The sequence below is a fragment of the Oculina patagonica genome, chromosome 10 (assembly GCF_052425735.1).
Source record: "Oculina patagonica isolate OP01 chromosome 10, crgOcupat, whole genome shotgun sequence".
In the NCBI taxonomy this organism is placed as follows: domain Eukaryota; kingdom Metazoa; phylum Cnidaria; class Anthozoa; order Scleractinia; family Oculinidae; genus Oculina; species Oculina patagonica.
The window spans coordinates 19,726,015-19,751,231 of NC_135767.1; the positions used below are offsets into that span (position 1 = coordinate 19,726,015).

A 25,217-nucleotide genomic window follows, 5' to 3' on the forward strand; every position below is an offset into this window, starting at 1 on the left:
ACTTCCAGCACTGTTTAAAAATTTAAATGTCAGATAGCCCAGAGAGAGGACTGAACTTGGCCAATCAGCTTAAAAAACTACTTTTGTTTACTGAAATTGTTTTCAAATTAATACTGAGATAGAAAGCTTTTAAAAAAACGTTTTAAGAATGAACGATCTGATTTCCTATGCAAAAATGTGTGTCTGTAAACTTACTTCCATTTTCTAAAGTCAAATGTGACGTTATCTCCAATCAGCATAAACGGTGCCCACTCAGAAACCTCGGTAAAGCCGTTATCTCTCATCCACTTCATGGCTTCGTGAAGAGATTCACTGGCACTTTCTCCATGAACGAGGTGCTCGTAGAAACTTCTCATCAACTGCTCTGTTGCACTGTCTTCTAAGGCCCACAGTGCCACTAACACTGAGCGTGCACCGGATCCTAAGAGCGCGCGAGCGATTCCAACAGCTCCCTCAGCCCTAATTTGTCCACGGCCACTGTGACAACAACTAAGTACTACTAGTTTAGCTCGCAGTTGAAGTTTTGAAATGTCAGACATTTGCAAAAGGTAGTCGTCTTCTTGTGGAATACCAGTAGTAGAGCTTGAAGGGGCGAGCGCAATTTCTCCTCTTTCAGCATTACCATGTGCAGCAAAATGTATCAGACTCACTGAAGCTATCCTTTGAAGTACCGCCTGTTTCGCTGCCTGCTGTCCCAACAAAGGCTGAACTCCCAGCAGTCGTCCAATCATCTCTGCTTCCTTTCTTGCACCAGGCAATTGCACAAACTTTCTGTTAAGACTTCCGCAGTAAATCACCTCACCGACATCAGGATCACCCACAATCAGAGCACCAGTCTGACTGTGATAGTCTGCAGGACTGTCCTGAATGAGTTTGAGAGTCGTCAATGAAGGAATGATGCGGATCCTGAAAGTTTCTGATAAATACTTCCCACTTTTATCGAGTAGAGCTGCAAATGGAACACGGTACAAGTTGCGATGAGGAACAATGATAATTTCAGGCTCTTGAAGTAAGTCGGACACAGGATTGATGAGCATTTCGTGGAACAAAGTTAAACTCGGTTCGGGACCTTTTTCATCCTTTGCATGTCGGAAAGCTGCATGGCTCTCTTCCTGAGAAGAATCAGATTCAGTCGGCTCAAAGTCATTTAAAGATCGATCTTCACAAACCTCCTCGGGTAAAATACCAAAGCTGCGGAAACTTTTAGCCATAATAGCAAAAAATTCATCCACATTTTTATCTGGCTGTGCTAATCTTTTGTAAAGAGTGTTTTTATCAACTGTCATTTCTCGGAAAGAAATGATTCCGTTTGACTTGAGAATCCACAAAAGCACTCGTTGAGAATGATAAGAAATGTACAGACAAGTGCAGTTTCTTTCTTTCGTCATGACATTTTCAATGCCAATCCATGATTGCGGGTTAGCTGATATGTGTGTTTCAGCGGAGTACTGAGTTGCCATCAAGTCTGCTAGGGCTCTAGCCCGTCCCAGCTCTGTAACATACAGAGCATTGTTAGGATTTCCAGCGTCACAAAACAATTCACTGAGCTGTTCGTAGGGGAAAACATGCTCGTCTGCTAAGGAAATCTTGATTTCTTCGTTGTCTGCATTTAAACCTCGCAAATTTTCGCTTTTTTCAATACTTCTAGTCACGTAAAAAAAAGCTTCCTTGATTTTCTCTTGCGATAACTTCGTCAATGTAAGACAACAGTAGCAATCAAACTCAGTGTTTGCGTCTCTAATATCTTTACTTATTGAAAGTGCCCTTTCAAAATATTCCTCGGCTGTGACATATTCACGGAGATATTGCAACACAGTTCCTAGTCCTGCGTAACTGCGCGCTTCTATTTTTCTGTTACCAATTTCCACTCCGAGCGCAAGCGCTTTCTCGTAATATTCTTTAGCCTTGACATTATCACCAAGAGATTTAAAGAAAGCTCCCAGAATATGGTAACTGTGTGCTTCTCCTTCTCTGTCACCAATTTTGATTCTCAACTTAAGTGCTTTCTCGAGATATTCTTTACTCTTTCTGTATTGTTTAAGACATTTAAACACAGCTCCCAGGCTTGCGTAACATTTTGCTTCTCCTGCACTGTTACCAATTTCCATGTTGATCGTAAGTGCTTTCTCGAGATACTTTTTAGCATTGACAAAGTCACCGAGAGGTTCAAACACACTTGCCAGGTTTATGTAACATGCTGCTTCTCCTTCTCTGTCACCAATTTCCATGTCGATCGCGAGTGCTTTCTCGAGATATTCTTTAGCCTTGACGTAGTCACCGATTAAATCAGACATAGTTCCCAGGTTTCCGTAACATGTTGCTTCGCCTGCTCTTTCACCAATTTCCAATTTGATCGCAAGTGCTTTCTCGTAATATTCTTTAGCCTTGACATAGTCACCGAGAGATTTAAACACATTTCCCACGTTTCCGTAACATGCTGCTTCTCTTGCTCTGTCACCAATTTCCATGTGGATCCTATGTGCTTTCTCGAGATGTTCTTTAGCCTTGACATAGTCACTGAGAGATCGAAACACAGTTCCCACGTTTCCGTAACATGCTGCTTCTCCTGCTCTGTCACCAATTTCAATTTGTATCGCAAGTGCTTTCTCGTAATATTCTTTAGCCTTGACATAGTCAGCGAGAGATCTAAACACATTTCCCAGGTTTGTGTAACATGTTGCTTCGCCCTTTCTGTCACCAATTTCCATTTGGATCGCAAGTGCTTTCTCGAGATATTCTTTAGCCTCGACATAGTCACCAAGAGATTGAAACACATTTCCCAGGTTTGTGTAACATGCTGCTTCTCCTGCTCGGTCACCAATTTCCATTTCGATCGTAAGTGCTTTCTCGTGATATTCTTTAGCCTTGACATAGTCACCGACGAATTCAAACACATTTCCCAGGTTTCCGTAACATGATGCTTCTCCATCTCTGTCACCAATTTCCATTTTGAACGCAAGTGCTTTCTCTACATATTCTTTAGCCTTGACATAGTCACCGAGAGAATAAAACACAGTTCCCAGGTTTCCGTAACATGTTGCTTCTCCTGCTCTGTCGTCAATTTCCATGTTGATCGCAAGTGCTTTCTCGAGATATTCTTTAGCCTTGACATAGTCACCGAGAAATTGAAACACATTTCCCAGGTTTCTGTAACATGCTGCTTCTCCTGCTCTGTCGTCAATTTCCATTTTGATCGCAAGTGCTTTCTCGTGATAATCTTTAGCCTTGACATAGTCACCGAGAGAATAAAACACATTTCCCAGGTTTCCGTAATTTGTTGCTTCTCCATCTCTGTTATTAATTTCCATGTTGATCACAAGTGCTTTCTCGAGATATTCTGTAGCCTTGACATAGTCACCGAGAGATATAAACAAATTTCCCAGGTTTCCACATGCGATTGCTTCTCCGTTTTTGTTACCAATTTCTCTCATGATAGTGATTGCCCTTTCAGAAAGTTCTTTTGCCTCAGCATAATTATATTGACCCTCGTAAATCTGTGACAATTTTACGCTGAGGTTCCCTTCGTAGATTTTTTTACCACACTCGCAGTAAATGGCGAGAAGTTTCCTGCCATATGTTATTGCATTTGTGTCATCATGGATTTGACAGTACAAGTCGAACATTGTGCTAAAGATTCGTCCGTAAATTTGTTTGCCAAATAGCTGTTTTATAGTGATCGCTTTATTATTTAGCAACACCAAGCTTTCCTTGCATAACTCGATAGCTTTTAGAGCACGACCGGTGTTAAGCAGGAAAGTGGAAACAACTAAGGCTACACAGATGGCTTCTATGATTTCTTCTATGTTGTTCATGACACCTTCAATCTTTAAGTGTTCGTGTAACTGAAAAATAAACCGAGTAAGGTATTTTAACATTATGATTTTGAAACGTATTTAACGCGAAAGAGCTCACAGACGACTCGAAAAATGCAAAGTTGGGCAAATTGGCGTTCGAAATCTGCACATTATCTATTTTTCTTTTGTACTCTAAACGAAACAAGCACATGGACGCAATGTAAAAGAGATTTTCCCTGCTCGGCCGTAACTAGTAACAGGTGGACCGAGGAAATAATTTATTTTTCAGGTTTTGGTTAAAACATGAAAGAAGAGTTATTTTGTTCTGTTTGGTTTTGTTGTTTTTCCTGAGATTTCCTCGGTAAGAATTTTCGTCTGGCTACGGCGGTGGCCCATAACCGTTCCGGAGCTTTATTGATGTTTGTAAAAGAAAATAACTTTATAATGTTAGCTGAAATTCAGTTCTACTTAGAAAACAGACCTGAGAAAATGTTCCTGAAACGTCTGCATGTAGATGTTAGTCATGCTTGAATTCTGAACTAACCTTACGATTTGTCACGAATCGAGAGGAAACCAATGTTCCTTTATGTGTCGTATCATTCAGTGGCATGCACTAGTGATTGAACGATTCACACGATGGGACTCTGCATCCCAAGATGTAAAATTGTGTCCCTGTGACACGCCCAATGCAGTTTAACTAGCTGAACTCCGTGCAGCATGTCGCAGGGTCAATATGGCTGCAAAATTCATGTTCCCCTTGTGTGAAGTGGGTAGCAAAGGAAGGGGGGTGGGGGGGGGGGAGTGTGTGATATCGTTTCATGCACAAATTTTAACCGTATTCACGTGTAACGTATACATAAAACACCAGAATTCACGAATCACGTGTCTTTTCACGCGCCACGGTTTAATTTTTGCCCTTTTCACGTGTCACGCATAAACCCTTTGCTACCCTCTGTGAACATTTCGTGATTTTGTCGCTGCAACATGTTGCTGCGACATTTCCCTGCAACATGGCCCCTCTTGTGCAGGCACATTAATAACAAGAACTTATATCTAGAAGTACATACTTCTCTGGGAAGTACTAGAAATTTAAAAGCGATGAATTCATCATTAGCGAACAAGTTTATTTTTTCAATTTCTACCCGCATTTCATTATTGCTCAATTCAAAAAAAAAAGGTTGGAATATATAAACAGGTGGTAAGGTGAGGTAGAGCAATTTCAACTTTTTAAATAAATTTATGCTATAAGAAAAATCATAAATACATTAGAACATCGTTAAAAATGTTTCGTCACGTAAAGAAGTTAAACCTGAAATGGCCGAATTTTCTCAAGTTAAATCTAATTTCTCAGTCGTAGTCATCCTTGTTTACTTTCGGTACAGTATTGTTATGGTGTTTTTCTACCTTAGAAAATATTATAATAAAGTTTCTTTAATTTGAAAGTAATTCTATACATTAGAAAAAATGACTTTTAACATATGGTGACACAGCTCGTTTTAACGCCGATCATGAGTGACTATTCACTGATCACATATGCGAAAAACTCAGAACTAACACGAGACTCCTTTTGCTGAACAATGTCGTACCAAGAGAAATATTTCACATCTATCTTCAACAGCTAGTTTCATTATACATCTCAAGGCCCAAAAAGAATTCGCGCTTTTTAATTAAACTGGTAAAAATTATAAAACGTATACAATATAAGGAAAGTTTTACTCACCACGCCAACGTCAGTTGAAATAAATGATTGATAAAGACCAACTCGTATTCCTCGACTTGTTTCTAGAGTAAACTCTTTCCTTGGCTTGTATATAGAGTGAACTTTACTGTAGAGCTTATTTTATACTGTTAGCTTTGAAAGTAAAAAATTATACCGGATATCCGTAAGACGTAAAGTCAGAATTTCCTCTGGGAAATTAGAAAATGAAATTTTCTAGTTAGATTTCATTTCGGACTTTTCAGTTTTCAAGAAAAAAAGGGGGAGTCCTATTTCAACCCGAATCACAGTTTAGATTTAGTGTGTCGAGATGGGCAAGCAAAATTTTCCTTCTTGGTTTTCACACTGAAGCCATTTGTTAATGGTTTAGAGACTGCTCGTTGTCGAGTATGTAAACATATTCTGCTCTTGCTTGATAGTTTAAATTAAGTTCAACAAAGCACTCTCTCTCTCTGAACGAAAAAACAAATACACAAGCGGAAGATCGAGAAAAAGTTAAAAGCGAAATTAATTAACAATTATCCTGCGAAATCGCGCGGAATATCGCCTGATACTTAGCCGACAAGGCCGTAGGCAGAGTTGGCTAAAATCAGACGATATTCCGCAAGATTGCGCAGGATAATTGTTTTATTATTCAACAAATTATCAACGAAACACATTTTGCACATAGAAAAACTGTAATTATGCAGCGCTTTGCAAGATTTTCGCAACCTACGAATATCGCAGGATATATGTTATGTACGGATGACAGATATCGTTAACATTTTGAACATATTTGGGCAGCGCGCGCATGTGTTGAATAATAATTTGTAATATTTGTCGATGAGAATTATTTTTGGCAATTCGCTGTGTCGAACAAACTTGAAAGAATTTCAGGCAGGTGACAGTTTTATCTAGAAAAAACTTTACCAAGTTTACTAGAGTATTTTTCGAAACCTATGGTGGTAAGGCGAGGTAAGGCGATTTCAGAAGATTTTAGATTTTATTACTGCGACGAAATCACTAACTAGAATGAATCCTATAAGATAAACTCGCAACAATACGTTGTTTTAAATTATTATTTTTTGGCACAATCACCCTCAGGCGCAACACTACGACGGAACACCGACTGGATTACAACTGAAAAGTTATTTATTTCATCCTTCATTTTTAGGGGAAGATATAAAAGGAATTGATGTTGAAGTTACATTCTACGGCAAAATAAAACGTAATAAAAAATTTAGGTTCGAAAACTTTTTGTAATTATTTTTTTACAAAAATACAAACTAAAAATTGTCTTTTTTCATATTTCAGTTTTGTATGACGCTTACTATGATTCACGTGTTTCCGGAGATTCCAAAAAAAAAACAGATTTTTATCTGACGTTTTGTTTGGGTCAAGAGTTTTTCTGAAAAAAAAAAAATACAAACTAAAAAATTGTCCTTTTTCATATTTCAGTTTCGTAGAAAAATGAATGACGCAAACTATGATGCACGTGTTTCCGGACATTCGAAAAAAATCAGATTGTCATCTGACGTTTTTTTTTGGGTCAAGAGTTTTTCTGAATAAAAAATACAAACTATAAAAAAGCGATCTTTTTCATATTTCAGTTTTGTTGAAAAATGAATGACACTTAAAATGATGCACGTGTTTCATTCGAAAAAAAAAGCAGATTGTCATCTGACGTTTTGTTTGGGTCAAGAGTTTTTTCTGAAAAAAAAATACCAACTAAATAAATTGTCATTTGTCATATTTCAGTTTCGTAGCAAAATGAACGACGCTAACTATGATCTATTTGTTTCCGGACATTCCCAAAAAAAATCAGATTGTCACATGCACCTGACGTTTTGTTTGGGTCAAGAGTTTTTCTGCCTTTTTATAAGCAACAGGAAAATAGAAAGGTATGAGGCGTGGTGGCCTCATGGTTAGTGTGCTGAACTCCGGATCGAGCGGTCTGGGTTCTAGCCCTTCCCGATATCATTGCGTTACGACTTAGCTTTGGCATGACATTTTACTCTCAACCGGCAACCGTTGTGTGACATGTTTGGAGGCGGGGGGGGGGGGGGGGGGATTTGGACGGAGAGAAAAAAAGGGGGCGATAAGAGAGTTCAAACTCGATACGGAGGCTGTCCTGGCAAAAAACTAGTACAAAACAAAAAGTTTAGTCCCCATTCAACATCATGCTTATTTTTTCTCAGGGTGTAAATTGCGTGAAAGTCGTGCAAAATTTGTCCAGTGTTATTTTCCCACGAAACATATTTGCGATATTCCATAAGTCGCTTTAAAAAAATCGAAAAACGTTTAAATTTTCCTGTGCAACAAATAAATACAAAAAATATCGGTACATAACAACTGTCAACATCCTTTGTTTGTGATTTGGCGAAAAGCGCGCTATACCAATTTACATTTACTTTGGGTGGTTAATTTTGGCAGGTTTATAATTCGTGTTTTTAGGGATGCATGAAAATAACGAAAATAAAAACCCATGCGAAAATAAAAGATATCAGGGTACAAAGTCATGTTGAATACTTTGATTATCAACAATACCAAAGATTTTATTTTAGCTGCAACATATAAAGAATAAACGACTTCTTTATTTATTCAGGGTCGCCCAGTCAGCAACAAAGTCTACTAGTATCAATAAGGGCACGATTAATAAGAGAAAACCATGTATTATTGTGAAAACGAAACCCTTATTCAGTTATTTGACAAAACTTGCTTACAAGCGTGTTTTTCACATTGTCATGTTCCCAAATGTTTATTATGTATAATGAAAGTAAATACATGCCTTCGGCTACTTTCATTTGTTAACAATACCAGGGATTCAAGGGACTATGTCACGGGTTTTAACAGATTTTTAAAAACAGCCTAAATTTGTATTTGTGCCTTAGGAAACCTAAAAATAATGGTCCATTTGTATTAAAAATTGCTATTTTAGAGCACTAAAACTGCTGAAAAGGACAATTTTCAGTTTGTATTTTAGTCTATAGGGCGATCTTTGCTGACGTCATTGTTTACACTTTGCCTCATTAGCATACGACTTTGCGTACGTAAAGAAGGCATCATGCCATATTCAAAAAACTCCAAAAGTTTAAAGAATCTTAACAATCGGCGAGATTTTCAGCTCTTTACGTGAAATGATGAAAGAGATATAAGCTTTCAAAAACTGCTAGATGTCTGGGGGACAAAAGCGCTAATGAGCCCATACATTCTTTGTAAAATTTTGAGTTTTCAAACCCGCGTCAAAGAAAAACTATTTAATACACCAGGCTCAAATTTATAGCGAAAGTTAATCGTATTATGCTCTTTCAATATTCAGAACTGATATTTTTTAGCTCGTTCAGAAACTGAAGCGCTTATGCTAATGAGGCAAATATTGTAAACAAAGATTCTCCTATAGCATGATGTCTTCCCTGTACAAAGTCGTATTCTAATAAGGCAAAATGTAAACAATGACGTCATCAAGGATTCTACTATAGTTCTCTCGGACACTTTATGCAATGCTGATTTTCTTGTTGTCGTTGTCCATCTCGGCGACTCTCAAATTTTCGAAAAGTTAAGATGGCTCTTACCGTAATGATTCGATTAAGCGCCCTCCTTCCAATAGGCGCCCCCTTCCGATTAAGCGCCCCCCCTTCGGTTGTGTTTTTGTCAATAAGCGCCCCTTTTCCAATAAGCGCCGCCATTCTTAAAAGCGCTCCTATTGTGGCCAACTGACCCTACTGAAGTCGTTGTCCTCGAAAAGATAAACTCATGAACATTCACCGTACCGTATATATTTACTACTAAAATGAACAATTCTTGTAAAAGTAACTGAACTTCCAACAATTTGTTACGGTTACAGTTTATGTTATTGCTAGTTATTTTAAAATATATTAAAGTTTTGTTTTGAACATTTGGTTGTTTCGCCAAAAATTAAATAAGCGCCCTGTCCCGAATAAGCGCCCTGTCTCGAATAAGCGCCCTTCCTTAAGGTGCCAAAAGTAAATAAGCGCCCTAGGCGCTAAATCGAATCATTACGGTAATCTCACCGGTGAATTTTTTAACTTTTTCCAAAGTTTTGTCTTTTCATGTTGATCACTTTTTTATAATAAAACCGAAAAGTGGGGATTCACCGAGCTCGACTTTGAGTCATAAATTTTCAAAACTAAATTAAGGGTGTTTTAAACTGCATGTTGCACTGTTGCTATGGTACACAGATGTTGGTCGTAACTAACACGCGGTTCCATTGAACCAACAAACGCAAAACAGACTAAATTACAAAACACAATCACTCTCCTCAGCTTAGAGAGAAAAAAAAAACGATCAACTTTCAAGAGAAATTGAAACATCGGGTGTACATGTCGGGTGGAGGTATTTTTTTAGGTGTAAACATTTGATTCTTTTTGCTTTTCGAGGACGTTTTTTGGGCTCGTGACGTGTTTCTCCCCCTAACTTTTGGAATAGAATAGAATAGAAAACTTTATTTATCCACGCTACCACATTCATTAATTGATGGTCTTCCAGAGATCCGTGCTATAAACTAATATAATTATTATTGAAAATATTTATGGATGAAATCATATCAGTATGGGACACAATTACAAACAAAATGGAAGAATTTCTTTTACTAAGGCAGACAACTTCCACCCTACAATCAAATTTACGGCCCGGGGGGGGGGACTCCCATATGAAACGGACGGGGATGCTCGTCGGAAATTTTGAAAAGAACCCCTAAAAGAGACCAATCTGGGTGTGGCTCAAGCCTTTCTTGACCCCTAAAAGATACCAAAAAAACTAAGAATGGAGTTTATATTTGTATATTTCTTCGTTTGTAACCCTAAACGAGACCATTATGGCTAAAAATATTGGCGTTTTGGGCGTTTTTTCCCGGAACACCCTAAGCGAGACCAAAAGTCCGAAATTTACACCCCTAAGCGAGACGACGAGCATCCCCGTCACTTTCATATGCGAGTCCCCCCCCCCGGGATTTACGGCTGAGATCTCAGAAACCGAAGCTTCATTCTTGGACACGGAAGTGTAAAAATGTTTCAAATTCAATAGGGATTCTATCTTGACTTGCATATACACTTTAAACCTACAGAGACCTTCCAATACACGAATTTCTATTCGGTCACCTGCCAGGCGTCACAAAAGGCTTTATCGTTAAGGCTTCTAAAAACAAATTCCTCTCAATTATTTTTGAGACCGTATCCCAGTCCGAGGGGCGGTGTAATATTTACTGGCACAGAAATCTTCAGTAGAAGCAAGTGAATAAACCATGGCAATTCTGTACTTCACAGCTGAACTCTTCATCTGCCAAGAGTTCTGAGGCTTAATATTTTTAAACGAAAATCGTTTTGTGGAAATGTTTGAAAACAAAGAGGACAATATGAGTTCAAAGTACCGCTGAACAGCTTTTATTTGAATGGTCACGTATCAGGGTTTCATCTACAGACGTAAAGTTAGAAACACCTCGTACAGCATAATAAACATTACCACATGAAAGTACTGCTCAATAGCTTTCATTTAAATGGTCACACACACCGTATTCTTCCAGACTTAAAAGATAGGACCAATTTGTACAGAATAATAAACATTACCACATGAAAGTACTGCTCAATAGCTTTCATTTAAATGGTCACACACACCGTATTCTTCCAGACTTAAAAGATAGGACCAATTTGTACAGAATAATAAACATTACCACATGAAAGTACTGCTCAATAGCTTTCATTTGAATTGTCACACACTAGGGTTTGATCCACAGACTTAAAAGTTAGAACCATCTCGTACAGTTTATATTACAATGTAATAATCAGTTCCACATAAAAGTGCAACTAACTGTACAGCCTTTTGAAATGAAGTAAGACTCGATCATTCTTTTTAATGTTCCTCGTTCACCGATACTTTCTGAAATTTACAGTTGCTCACACAGAACTTTCAGCCGCAGAGCACGGTTCTACCTGTACAATGTGAGGATCTAATAATGCGAATGGTAGTAAATGATAGCTCGAACCCTGGTAAACTCAATCAATCTCTTGCTAACTCAAACCAAACGCGATTTTCACTGGATTAGTGTTTATAATATAAATTATATTTACTTTTATTTGCCTTTGTAACTCGAACCTCCCGCTAACTCGAAGTCCCTGTAGTGGACTATGCAGCAGGGAGGCTACAGCCGAAATAAGTTGTACCTTTTCCAGGCTGGAGGTGAAGTGCTTCTTTCCACCCAAGTGTATGAAAGAGCTAGCGGCGAATTTATCGTTGGAGGTAACCCTGCGATGAACTTCTAGTAGAAACCCGAGTTCTCGAACCCTCGGTTTCTCGAAACTCCCGACTTCTCCAACCAATTTTCGTTTTCCTTGGAAAGTACTCTTCTGTAATTTTACACCAGATTACTTGAATCACCGAATTTCTCGAAGCAATTTGCGTTGTCTCTGAAAAATCGGGATTCTTCTGTAGTATCCCACCCGGGGAGAGAGGTGGGGGGGGAGTGTGTGTGTGTGTGTGTGTGTGGGGAGGGGGGGGGGGGGGGGTGGAGTACAATTGCTTTTCTTTAGTTTAGGCGAGATCCCGTTTCCAGTACCCTGTTCCTCGATGTCTTTACGAAGTGCACGTTTTGACACGGTTATCAAGGTGGATTGGCCCATAAACAATGCACGTTTAAGCTCCCGGAATGTACGGACCTCTCCCAACTCCCACCCCCGAATAAAGAGCAGCGAGAGCTCCTGATCTGAACCGAAAAAATCTACCCTGTGTACCAGAGGATTTTTCTCACACGTTGTGGAATGTTCGTGCTTCGGGGACCGAATTAGGGCCGTCGTCGCGGGAATGCCGGGAAACATGCCGCGCATGGAAGGACTCTGGCAACCAGGGTAGGAGAATCACACCGGATAGGCTTTTCGGTTCACACGTGGCTTGCTATCCGTACCGCCTATCAGTCCGGTTTTGGAACGGTTCTTCCCTTCAGTCTTTAATTAAACAGTGCGTGCTCCATTCTCAAGTCAGCCCGACACATTAACTGCTCCCACTTGTGAACTGCTCCAAACGTCATTAAATTTGCAAGCTTCAGAGAGTCTTTAAAAGTTTTATTGAAACATTTTTATGTAAATAATGTTACGACAACTGATTTTTAAGCTAAATTTGGCTTCTTTCGATATATTACAATTCAGCCTGGTAGCGAGGCCTAGCGGACACAAACCAAAAACATTTTACAAGCATGTTTATTCATTTCTGTTGTTTGTGTCCTCTAGGCCTCGCTACCAAGCTGAATTGTAACATATCGAAAGAAGCCTATTCCCGCTATGAGACACGCCTGCAGGGAATCGTTTTTGGTAGTTGTATTCAGCAAAACATGCGCGAGTCTTAGGAACGCTGAATGCAACTACCATGATACCCCGCAGGCGTGCCTCATAGAGGGAATTGGTCATTGTATAGGGCGATCTTTGCTGACGTCATTGTTTACATTTTGCCTCATTAGCATACAACTTTGCGTAAAGAAGGCATCCTGTTATATCCAAAACAACTCCAGAAGTTTAAAGGTTTTATGAAAATTAATAATCGGCGAAATTTTCAGCTCTTCACGTGTAACTTGAAGGAGATATTAGAGAGATCAAGATGACGTATATTTTTCCCGCGAACGGAAAAAATTCAACTTCTGCCGTCTGCCGTTTGGCGTTCGTACGCGGAAATGAGCAGTTTTTGTTTGTCGCGAACGTGTGATTTTTTTTTTCTTATTTTTATGAGGTATAAATTTAAGGATTCGAAAAATGGAAACAAAACAAAATGAAAGGCAAGCTCGCGTTTGCCGTTAGCCGTATAACGTCATGCTTAATCTTTCTATTTAGCCTTCAAAAACTGCAGGATTTCTGGAGGCAAAAGCGCTAATGAACCCATACATTCTTTGTAAAATTTGAGTTTTCAAACCCGCGTCAAAGAAAAAGTATTGAATACATCAGGCTCAAATTTATAGCAGAAGTTAATCGTGTCACGGCTTTTAATATTTATAACTGATATTTTTGTAGCTCGATCAGAAACTGAAGCGCTAATGCTAACGAGGTAAATATTGTAAACAAAGATTTCCCTATCCGTATATTTTGTGAGCTTATAGAATAAACTCTTTCAATTTTATCGATTTTTAACTCGGCTAAAAATGATATTATAAACGATATATTCAGGCTTCCATGATTGTTGAAAAATTTAAATGTCAGATAGCCCCAAAAAGGGCTGAACTTGGCTAATCAGCTTGAAAAAAAAACTACTTTTGTTTACTGAAATTGTTTTCAAATTTATACTGAGATAGAAAGCTTTTGAAAAAAAAACATTTTAAAATTTAAGCTTAAAGACAGATCACAAGAATGAGCGATGTGATTTTCTATACAAAAAAGTGTTTTGGCTTAAAAAAAGTTATCCCAAATTCAAAGTGGCTCGGTAAGATTTTGATCCTGACTTCGTAACCAACAATGAAATGAAACTTAAACCGCTTTAATTTTGACACAGGCAAGCATAAGGAAACTAACCAAAATCATCAAATGCTTTCTTCACTATTTTTAACTTACTTCCATTTCCTAAAGTCAAATGTCACGTTATCTCCAATCAGCATAAACGGTGCCCACTCAGAAACCTCGGTAAAGCCGTTATCTCTCATCCACTTCATGGCCTCGTGAAGAGATTCACTGGCACTTTCTCCACGTACAAGGCGCTCGTAGAAACTTCTCATCAACTGCTCTGTTGCACTGTCTTCTAAGGCCCACAGTGCCACTAACACTGAGCGTGCACCGGATCCTAAGAGCGCGCGAGCGATTCCAACTGCTCCCTCAGCCCTGATTTGTCCACGGCCACTGTGACAACAACTAAGTACTACTAGTTTAGCTCGCAGTTGAAGTTTTGAAATGTCAGACATTTGCAAAAGGTAGTCGTCTTCTTGTGGAATACCAGTAGTAGAGCTTGAAGGGGCAAGCGCAATTTCTCCTCTTTCAGCATTACCATGTGCAGCAAAATGTATCAGACTCACTGAAGCTATCCTTTGAAGTACCGCCTGCTTCGCTGCCTGCTGTCCCAACAAAGGCTGAACTCCCAGCAGTCGTCCAATCATCTCTGCTTCCTTTCTTGCACCAGGCAATGGCACAAACTTTCTGTTGAGACTTCCGCAGTAAATCACCTCACCGACATCAGGATCACCCACTATCAGAGCACCAGTCTGACTGTGATAGTCTGCAGGACTGTCCTGAATGAGTTTGAGAGTCGTCAATGAAGGAATGATGCGGATCCTGAAAGTTTCTGATAAATACTTCCCACTTTTATTGAGTAGAGCTGCAAATGGAACGCGGTACAAGTTGCGATGGGGAACAATGATGATTTCAGGCTCTTGAAGTAAGTCGGACACAGGATTGATGAGCATTTCGTGGAACAAAGTTAAACTCGGTTCGGGACCTTTTTCATCCTTTGCATGTCGGAAAGGTGCGTGGCTCTCTTCCTGAGAAGAATCAGATTCAGTCGGCTCAATGTCATTTAAAGATCGATCTTCGCAAACCTCCTCGAGTAGAATACCAAAGCTGCGGAAACTTTTCGCCATAATAGCAAAAAATTCATCCACATTTTCAGCCGGCTGTGCTAGTTTTTTGTAAAGAGTGTTTTTATCCACTGTCATTTCTTTGAAAGAAATTACTCCGTTTGTCTTGATAATCCACAAAAGCACCCTTTTATCATGGTAAAAAATGTACAGACAAGTGCAGTTGTTTTCTTTCGTCATGACATTTTCAATGCCAATCCATGATTGCGGGTTAGCTGATATGTGTGTTTCACCGGAGTACTGAGTTGCCATCAAGTCTGCTAGGGCTCTAGCCCGTCCCAGCTCTGTAACATAAAGAGCATTGTTAGGATTTCCACGGTGACAAAACAATTCACTGAGCTTCTCGTAGGGAAAAGCATGGCTGTCTGCTAAGGAAATCTTGATTTCTTCGTTCTCTGCATTTAAACCTCGCAAATCTTCGCTGTTTTCAATACTTCGAGTCACGTAGAAAAAAGCTTCTTGAATTTTCCCTTGCGATAACTTCGTCAATGTAAGACAACAGTAGCAATCAAACTCAATTCTTGCGTTTCTAATATCTTTATTTATTGAAAGTGCCTTTTCAAAATATTCTTCGGCAGTGACATATTCACGGAGAGATAGAAACACAGTTCCTAGTCCTACGTAACAGTGCGCTTCTTTTTCTCTGTCACCAATTTCCACTTCAATCGCAAGCGCTTTCTCGTAATAATCTTTAGCCTTGTCATTATCACCAAGAGATTTGAAGAAAGATCCCAGCTTTTGGTAACTTTCTGCTTCTTCAGCTCTGTTACCAATTTTTATTTGGGTACGAAGTGCTTTGTCGAAATTTACTTTACTCTTTCTGTATTGCCTAAGAAATAAAAACATGGTTCCTAGGCTTGTGGCACTTTCTGCTTCTCGTGCCCTGTCACCAATTTCCCTGTAGATCGCAACTGCTTTCTCGTAATATTCTTTAGCCTTTACATAGTCACCGAGAGAATGAAACACACATCCCAGGTTTCTGTAACATCCTGCTTCTCCTGCTCGATGACCAATTTCCATGTTGATCGCAAGTGCTTTCTCGAGATATTCTTTAGCCTTTACATAGTCACCGAGAGATGTAAACACATTTCCCAGGTTTCCGTAAGATGCTGCTTCGCCTGCTCTGTCAGCAATTTCCATGTTGATCGCAAGTGCTTTCTCGAGATATTCTTTAGCCTTGACATAGTCACCGAGAGATGTAAACACATTTCCCAGGTTTCCGTAAGATGCTGCTTCGCCTGCTCTGTCACCAATTTCCATGTTAATCGCAAGTGCTTTCTCGAGATATTCTTTAGCCTTGACATAGTCACCGAGAGATCCAAACACAGTTCCCAGGTTTGTGTAACATGCTGCTTCTCCTTCTCGGTTACCAATTTTCATGTTGATCGCAAGTGCTTTCTCGAGATATTCTTTAGCCTTTACATAATCACCCAGAGATTTAAACACAGTTCCCAGGTTCTTGTAACATGCTGCTTCTCCTGCTTGGTCACCAATTTCCATGTTGATCGCAAGTGCTTTCTCGAGATATTCTTTAGCCTTGACATAGTCACCGAGACATGTAAACACATTTCCCAGGTTTCCGTAATTTGTTGCTTCTTCTGCTCTGTCACCAATTTCCATGTTGATCGCAAGTGCTTTCTCGAGATATTCTTTAGCCTTGACATAGTCACCAAGGGATCCAAACACAGTTCCTAGGTTTCCGTAACATGTTGCTTCTCCTGCTCGGTCACCAATTTCCATTTGGATCGCAAGTGCTTTCTCGATATATTCTTTAGCCTTGACATAGTCACCGAGAGATGTAAACACATTTCCCAGGTTTATGTAACATGCTGCTTCTCCTGCTCGGTGGCCAATTTCCATTTGGATCGCAAGTGCTTTCTCGAGATATTCTTTAGCCTTGACATAGTCACCGAGAGATTGAAACACACTTCCCAGGTTTGTGTAACATGCTGCTTCTCCTGCTCGGTCACCAATTTCCATTTTGATCGCAAGTGTTTTCTGGAGATATTCTTTAGCCTTGACATAGCCACCGAGAGATTTAAACACATTTCCCAGGTTTCCGTAGCATGCTGCTTCTCCTGCTCGGTCACCAATTTCCATTTTGACCGCAAGTGCTTTCTCGAGATATTCTTTAGCCTTGGCATAGTCACCGAGAGATGTAAACACATTTCCCAGGTTTATGTAACATGCTGCTTCTCCTGCTCGGTGGCCAATTTCCATTTGGATCGCAAGTGCTTTCTCGAGATATTCTTTATCCTTGACATAGTCACCGAGAGATTGAAACACACTTCCCAGGTTTGTGTTACATGCTGCTTCTCCTGCTCGGTCACCAATTTCCATTTTGACCGCAAGTGCTTTCTCGAGATATTCTTTAGCCTTGGCATAGTCACCGAGAGATGCAAACACAGTTCCTAGGTTTCCGTAACATGTTGCTTCTCCTGCTCGATCACCAATTTCCATTTGGATCGCAAGTGCTTTCTCGAGATATTCTTTAGCCTTGACATAGTCACCGAGAGATTCAAACACATTTCCCAGGTTTCCGTAACATGTTGCTTCTCCTGCTCGGTCACCAATTTCCATTTGGATCGCAAGTGCTTTCTCGAGATATTCTTTAGCCTTGACATAGTCACCGAGAGATGTAAACACATTTCCCAGGTTTCTGTAATTTGTTGCTTCTCCATCTCTGTTACCAATTTCCATGTTGATCGCAAGTGCTTTCTCGAGATATTCTTTAGCCTTGGCATAGCCACCGAGAGATTTAAACACATTTCCCAGGTTTCCGTAACATGCTGCTTCTCCTGCTCGGTCACCAATTTCCATTTGGATCGCAAGTGCTTTCTCGAGATATTCTTTAGCCTTGGCATAGTCACCGAGAGATTCAAACACATTTCCCAGGTTTCCGTAACATGTTGCTTCTCCTGCTCGGTCACCAATTTCCATTTGGATCGCAAGTGCTTTCTCGAGATATTCTTTAGCCTTGACATAGTCACCGAGAGATGTAAACACATTTCCCAGGTTTCTGTAATTTGTTGCTTCTCCATCTCTGTTACCAATTTCCATGTTGATCGCAAGTGCTTTCTCGAGATATTCTTTAGCCTTGGCATAGCCACCGAGAGATTTAAACACATTTCCCAGGTTTCCGTAACATGCTGCTTCTCCTGCTCGGTCACCAATTTCCATTTTGACCGCAAGTGCTTTCTCGAGATATTCTTTAGCCTTGACATAGTCACCGAGAGATGCAAACACAGTTCCTAGGTTTCCGTAACATGTTGCTTCTCCTGCTCGGTCACCAATTTCCATTTGGATCGCAAGTGCTTTCTCGAGATATTCTTTAGCCTTTACATAGTCACCGAGAGATGTAAACACATTTCCCAGGTTTCTGTAATTTGTTGCTTCTCCATCTCTGTTACCAATTTCCATGTTGATCGCAATTGCTTTCTCGAGATATTCTTTAGCCTTGGCATAGTCACCGAGAGATCCAAACACAGCACCCAGGTTTCCACATGCTTCTGATTCTCCTCTTTTGTTCACAGCTTCTCTCATGATAGTGATTGCTCCCTCATAAAGTTCTTTTGCCTTAACATACTTACTTTGACTCTCGTACATCCGTGCCAACTTTATGCTGAGGTTCCCTTCGTGGAATGTCTCACCACACTCGTGGTAAATGCCGAGAAGTTTCCTTCCATATGTTAATGCACTTGTGTTATCCTGGATACGACAGTACGCTTCGAACATTGTTTTATAGATTCGTCCGTAAATTTGTTTGCCAAATTGCTGTTTTGTACTGATCGCTTTATTATTTAGCATCAACAAGCTTTCCTTGCATAACTCGATAGCTTTTAGAGCACGACCGGTGTTGAGAAGGAAAGTGGCAACAACTAAGGCTATAGCGATGGCTTCCATGATTTCTTCTATGTTGTTCATGACGCTTCATTCAATCTGTAAGTGTCTGTGTAACTGAAAATTAAACCGAGTAAGGTAGTTTAACATTGTGATTTTGAAACTTAACGCGAAAGAGCGCACAGACTCGAAAAATACCTTATTACATGAAATTTTCGCGACACGTTAATTTCGCGATTTTGAGGTGCGCATATTTCGCGACACTTAAACTTCGCGTTTTTGGGTAAGACACAATTTACATTTCCTTGGCGATATTATTTAACATGCCCTTGAATTAAATAAAACGACTTCATCAAAGGATCAATAACGTCAAAATTAACAAAAGCGCAAGGGCGAGACTAATTCTAATTCTATTTTTTTGGAGTCGCGAAATTCACAAAATTAACGGGTCGCGAAAATTTCATGTAATAAGGTACAGAGTTGGACAAATTGGCGCTGAAATCTGCAAATTATCTATTTTTCTTTTGTTCTCTAAACTAAACAATAATAAGCACATGGACGCAATATAAAAGAGAGTTTCCCTGCTCGGCCGTTACTAGCAACAGGTGGAACGAGGAACTAAATTTTTTTATCAGGTTTTGCTTTAAGCATGAAAGGAGTGTTTTTTGTTTTGCTGTTTTTTTCTGAGATTTTCTCGGTAAGAATTTTAGTTTGGCTACGGCGCTGATTCGTAACCGTTCCGGAGCTTAATTGATGTTTGTAAAAAAATAGCTTTATAATGTTAGCTGAAATTCAGTTCTAATTAGAAAACAGACCTGGGAAAATGTTCCTGAAACGTCTGCATGTGGATGTTAGTCATGCTTGAATTCTGAACTAACCGTACGATTTGTCACGAATCGAGAGGAAACCAGTGTTCCTTCATGTGTGTAGCAAATAAAGGGTTTACGCGTGACACGTGAAAAGGACAAAAATTAGTCCGTGACGCGTGAAAATAGCTAAAAAAGACACGTAATTCGTAAATTCTGCTTTTTCAAGTATACGTGACGCGTGAATTTGGTTAAAATTTGTACTTGAAACGGGATCACGACAACCCCTTTGCTACCCTCCTTCACGTGTTGTTTCATTCAGTGGCATGCACTCGTGGTTGAACGATTCACTCGATGGGACACTGCATCCCAAAATTTAAAATTGTGTCCCTGTGACACGCCCAATGCAGTTCAACGAGTTGAACACCGTGCAACATGTCGGGGGGTCAACATGACTGCAAAAATTCATGTTCCCCTTGTGTGAAGAGGGTAGCAAAGGGGGGGGGGATGATACCGTTTCACACACAAATTTTAACCGAATTTACGTGTAACGTATAGTTAAAACACCAGAATTCACGAATCACGTGTCTTTTCACGCGTCACGGTTTAATTTTTGCCCTTTTCACGTGTCACGCATAAACCCTTTGCTACCCTCTGTGAACAGTTCGTGATTTCGTCGCTGCAACATGTTGCTGCGACATTTCCCTGCAACATGACCCCTCTTGTGCAGGCACCTTAATAACAAGAACTTAAATCTAGAAGCACATACTTCTCTGGGAAGTACTAGAAATTTAAAAGCGATGAATTCATCGTGAGCGAACAATTTTTTTTTTTCAACTTCTTTTTGCATTTCATTATTGCTCAATTCAAAAAAGGTTGGAATATATGGTGGTAAGGTGAGGTAAAGCGATTTCATTTTTTAAATAAATTTATGCTATAAAAAAAATTAATACATTAGAACCCTATTTAAAAGTATTCCGTCACGAAAAAAAGCTACATCTAAAAAAATGGCCGAATTTTCAACTTTGAGTTAAATCTTTCTCAGCCGTAGTCATCCTTAAATTCGGTATAGTATTATTATGGTGGTTTTCTACCTTGTGGGAGGCGAGGTGGCCTAATGGTTAGCGCGCTTGACTCCGAGTGGAACGGCCTGGGTTCGAGGCGCTGCATTGTGTTCTTGGGCAAGACACTTTACTCTCACAGTGCCTCTCTCCACCCAGGTGTATAAATGGGTACCGGCGAATTTACTGCTAGGGGGTAACCCTGCGATGGACTAGCATCCCATCCAGGGGGGGAGTAGTTATACTCCTAGTCGCTTAATGCTGCGGAAACCGGGATAAGCTCCGGCTGTATGGGCCACTTGGCTTGGACACAGATTTTTTACCTTAGAAAAAATTATTATCAAGTTTCTTCAATTTGAAAGTAATTCTATACATTAGAAAAAATGATTTTAAAATATGGTGACGCAGCTCGTTTTAACGCCGATCATGAGTGACTATTTAATTTAGCTGGTGAAAATTATAAAACGTATACAATATAAGGCAAGTTTTACTCACCACGCCAACGTCAGTTGAAATAAATGACTGATAAAGACCAACTCGTATTCCTTGTCTTGTTTCTAGAGTAAACTCTGATCTTTCCTCGGCTTCTATATAGAAAGAACATTACTGTCAAGCTTATTTTATACTGTTAGCTTTGGAAAGTACAAAATTTACCGGATATCCGTAAGACGTAAAGTCAGACTTTCCTCTGGGAAATTAGAAACTGAAATTTTGTAATTAGATTTCATTTCAGATTTTTCACTTTCCAAGAAAAAAATAGGGAGTCCTATTTCAACCCGAATCACAGTTTAGATTTAGTGTGTCGAGATGGGCAAGCAAAATTTTCCTTCTCGCTGTTTCACACTGAAGGCATTTGTTAATGGTTTAGAGACTGCTTGTTGTCGAGTATGTAAACATATTCTGCTTGCGCTTGGTAGTTTCAAATTAAGTTCAACAAAGCTCTCTCTCTCTCTGAACAAAAAAAAAACAAGCGGAAGATCGAGAAAAAAGTTAAAAAAGAAATTAATTTGTAATATTTGTCGCTGAGAATTATTTTTGGCAATTCGCTGTGTCGAACAAACTTGGAAGAATTTCAGCCAGATGACAGTTTTATCTAGAAAACGCTATACCAAGTTTGCTAGAGTATTTTTCGAAATCTAAGGTGAAGGTGGTAAGGTGAGGTAAGGCGATTTCAGAAGATTTTAGATTTTATTACTGCGACGAAATCACTAACTAGAGTGAATCCTATAAGATAAACTCGCAACAATACGTTGTTTTAAATATTTTTTTTTGGCACAATCACCCTTAGCCGCAACACTACGACGGAAAGCAAACTAGATTACAATTGAAAAATTATTTATTTCATCCTTCATTTTTAGAGGAGGATATAAAAGGAATTGATGTTGAAATTACGGATCAATTTAGGTTTCTGTGAAACTGCTCACCTACCCCTCCCCAAACCTAACATTAACCCTTAGTTATCGCTTTGGGCAAAATGTTAGGTTTGGGGAGGGGTAGGTGAGCAGTTTCCCAGAAACCTAAATTGATCCGAAATTACATATTACGGCAAAACAAGTTGTAATAAAAAAAATTAAGGTTCGATTTTTTTACAAAAATACTAACTAAAAAAATTGTCCTTTTTCATATTTCAGTTTCGTATGACGCTTACTATGATTCACGTGTTTCCGGACATTCGAAAAAAATTAGATTGTCATCTGACGTTTTGTTTGGGTCTAGAGTTTTTCTGAACAAAAAATACAAACTATAAAAAAAGTGTCCTTTGTCATATTTCAGTTTCGTATGACGCTTACTATGATTCACGTGTTTCCGGACATTCCAAAAAAAAAGATTGTCATCTGACGTTTTGTTTGGGTCTAGAGTTTTTCTGAATAAAAAATACAAACTATAAAAAAAATTGTTCTTTTTCATATTTCAGTTTTGTAGAAAAATGAATGACACTAAAAATGATGCACGTGTTTCCGGACATTCGAAAAAATTAGATTGTCATCTGACGTTTTGTTTGGGTCAAGAGTTTTTCTGAATAAAAAATACAGACATTAAAAAGTGTTCTTTTTCATATTTCAGTTTTGTAGAAAAATTAATGACACTAAAAATGATACACGTGTTTCCGGACATCGAAAAAAAAAAAGATTCTCATATGACGGTTTGTTTGGGTCAAGAGTTTTTTCTGAAAAAAAAAAATACAAACTAAATAAATTGTCATTTGTCATATTTCAGTTTCGTAGAAAAATGAATGACGCTAAAAATGATGCACGTGTTTCCGGACATTCGAAAAAAATTAGATTGTCATCTGACGTTTTGTTTGGGTCTAGAGTTTTCTGAAAAAAAATAAAAATACAAAATGAAAAAAAATATGTCCTTTTTCATATTTCAGTTTTGTAAAAAAATGAATGACACTAAAAATGATGCACGTGTTTCCGGACATTCGAAAAAACAAAAAACAGATTGTCATCTGACGTTTTGTTTGGGTCAAGAGTTTTTCTGAAAAAAAAAAATACAAACTAAAAAATTGTCATATTGTCATATTTCAGTTTCGTAGCAAAATGAACGACGCTAACTATGATCTACGCGTTTCCGAGAATTTCAAAAAAAAAAAACATTACAGATTGTCACCTGACGTTTTGTTTGGGTTAATAGTTTTTCTGCCTTTTTATAAGCAACAGGAAGATAGAAAGGTGTGAGGCGTGGTGGCCTCATGGTTAGTGCGCTGGACCGCGGATGGAGCGGTCTGGGTTCTAGCCCTTCCCGAGATCGTGTTACGACTTAGCTTGAGCAAGACACTTCACTCACAACAGCCGTTGTGTGACATATTTGGAGGCGGGGATGAAGGTGGGGTAAATTTGGACGGAGAAAGAAAAGATGGGGAGAAAAGAGAGTTTAAACACGATACGGAGGCAATCCTGAAGGAAAACTAGTGCAAAATAAAAATTGTTCATTTTATAGTCCTTATACAACATGATACCTTTTATTTTCGCGGGGGTGCGAACGGCCATGGTGAATGTCGTGCAAAAATTTGACCAGTGTAATTTTCCCTTGAACCATGTTTGCGATATTCCATAAGTTGCTTTAAAATAAAAATCGAAAAACGTTTAAAGCTTCCTGTGAAGCAAAATAAAAATAAAATATCGGCTGCATCACAGCTGTCACTATTCTGCATTTGTGTTTGAGCGAAAAGCGCGCTTTAACAATTCACATTTATATTACTTTCGGTGGTTAATTTCCGCAGGTTTATTATTCGTTTTGTTTCAGTTAGCGACGCATGAAAATAACGAATCGAAAATAAAACCCATGCGAAAATAAAATATATCAGGGTACAAAGTTGTGTTGAATGACTTGATTATGAATTCAAAACCAAAGAGTTTATTTAAGGACGAAGAGCTGTTTATTCAAAGAAAGTAATTTTATCATACTGCAATATATAATGATTGAATGACAGCTTCATTTACGGCACGGTCGCTCAGAGTGAGTTTAGGCTACTGGTATCAAAAGCGAAGCGCCCGAGGTCTAAAAATAGAATGCAAATTAATATAACCGCGACAAGGCTAAAAAAACATCAGTGTGTTCTGAGAGAAATAGAAGGAATCTAGGCGAAGTTTTCGTTTTATAAAAGTGTTTTAGGAACACCGGCTGCTTCATGAAGTGTTATAGGAAAATCGTCCGCCATTTCGGTTTGTTTGTCTGAGTCTTGTCTGAGTCGACACTCGCGGGCTTCGCTATTGGGGCACCATCAATATGGAAAAACCATATACATGTAATACTGTCATTAAAAAAACCTCACAGCATAAAAATTGGGATTTACATGAAATTAAAGGTGGTTAAATCTGGTATAAAGTTGGATAACCAACGTTATACCATCAATTAAATGTTGTTAAAGGTGGTTAAACCGAGCTTTACACTTCCGTGTGTAAATGTGATTTAAAGTTGGTGTAAAGAAGTCTCTTTATCTGCCTTTATACTTGAGTGTAAAGCTGGGATAAAGGTCAGCTTTAAAAAATATAAAGTCAGTGTAGAGCTGAATAAATTTCAAATTTATGCCAGCTTTATTTGAGCTTTACACCACGGTAAAGTTATATTTTCATGCTGTGCTTGGTTTAGTTTTTTGACAAAACCTGCTTACAAGTGTGTTTTTCCCATTCGTCGTGTTCCCAGATGTTTATTGTGTATTATGAAAGTAATTACATGCCTTCGGCCACTTTCATTTCTGTCATTTGTTAGTAATATCAGGGATTAATACAAATTTGAAACGCGCAATAAACATGCACCATTTCATCACACGGACCAATCAATGAAAGTAAAATTGAGCAACAATGTAATACGCGTTTATAGGAAAACTGTTAACAATATTTGCCTCATTGTAGCATAAGCTCTTCCGCTTCTTATTGAGCTACAAAAATACGAATTCTGAATATTGAAAGAACATGACACTTTTAACTTTCGCTTTAAGTTTGAGCCCGATGATTGAACACT

At 38.9% G+C, this 25,217-nt stretch overlaps 1 protein-coding gene across 1 annotated transcript; it reads right to left on the reverse strand.

The window, feature by feature from the left end:
* Window positions 1-191: 191 nt before the first annotated feature.
* On the reverse strand, window positions 192-18,967 carry LOC144628772 (uncharacterized). Its single transcript, XM_078486891.1, has 3 exons — window positions 14,535-18,967; window positions 14,057-14,444; window positions 192-3,842 (listed from the first exon to the last, which is right to left on the reverse strand). The coding sequence occupies exons 1-3, from the start codon at window positions 18,965-18,967 to the stop codon at window positions 192-194; spliced, it is 8,472 nt and encodes a 2,823-aa protein (XP_078343017.1).
* Window positions 18,968-25,217: the final 6,250 nt, after the last annotated feature.

Excerpts from the sequence above, each read along its gene's own strand:
- LOC144628772 (XM_078486891.1), bottom strand. The coding sequence starts at position 18,967 with ATGAACAACATAGAAGAAATCATGGAAGCCATCGCTATAGCCTTAGTT. Across the intron at positions 14,445-14,534 it reads CTGCTGGGAGTTCAGCCTTT|AGGAGAAATTGCGCTTGCCC; the intron begins GTTGGGACAGCA and ends TAATGCTGAAAG. Across the intron at positions 3,843-14,056 it reads TTATGCTGATTGGAGATAAC|TTACACGAACACTTAAAGAT; the intron begins GTGACATTTGAC and ends TTTATTTTTCAG.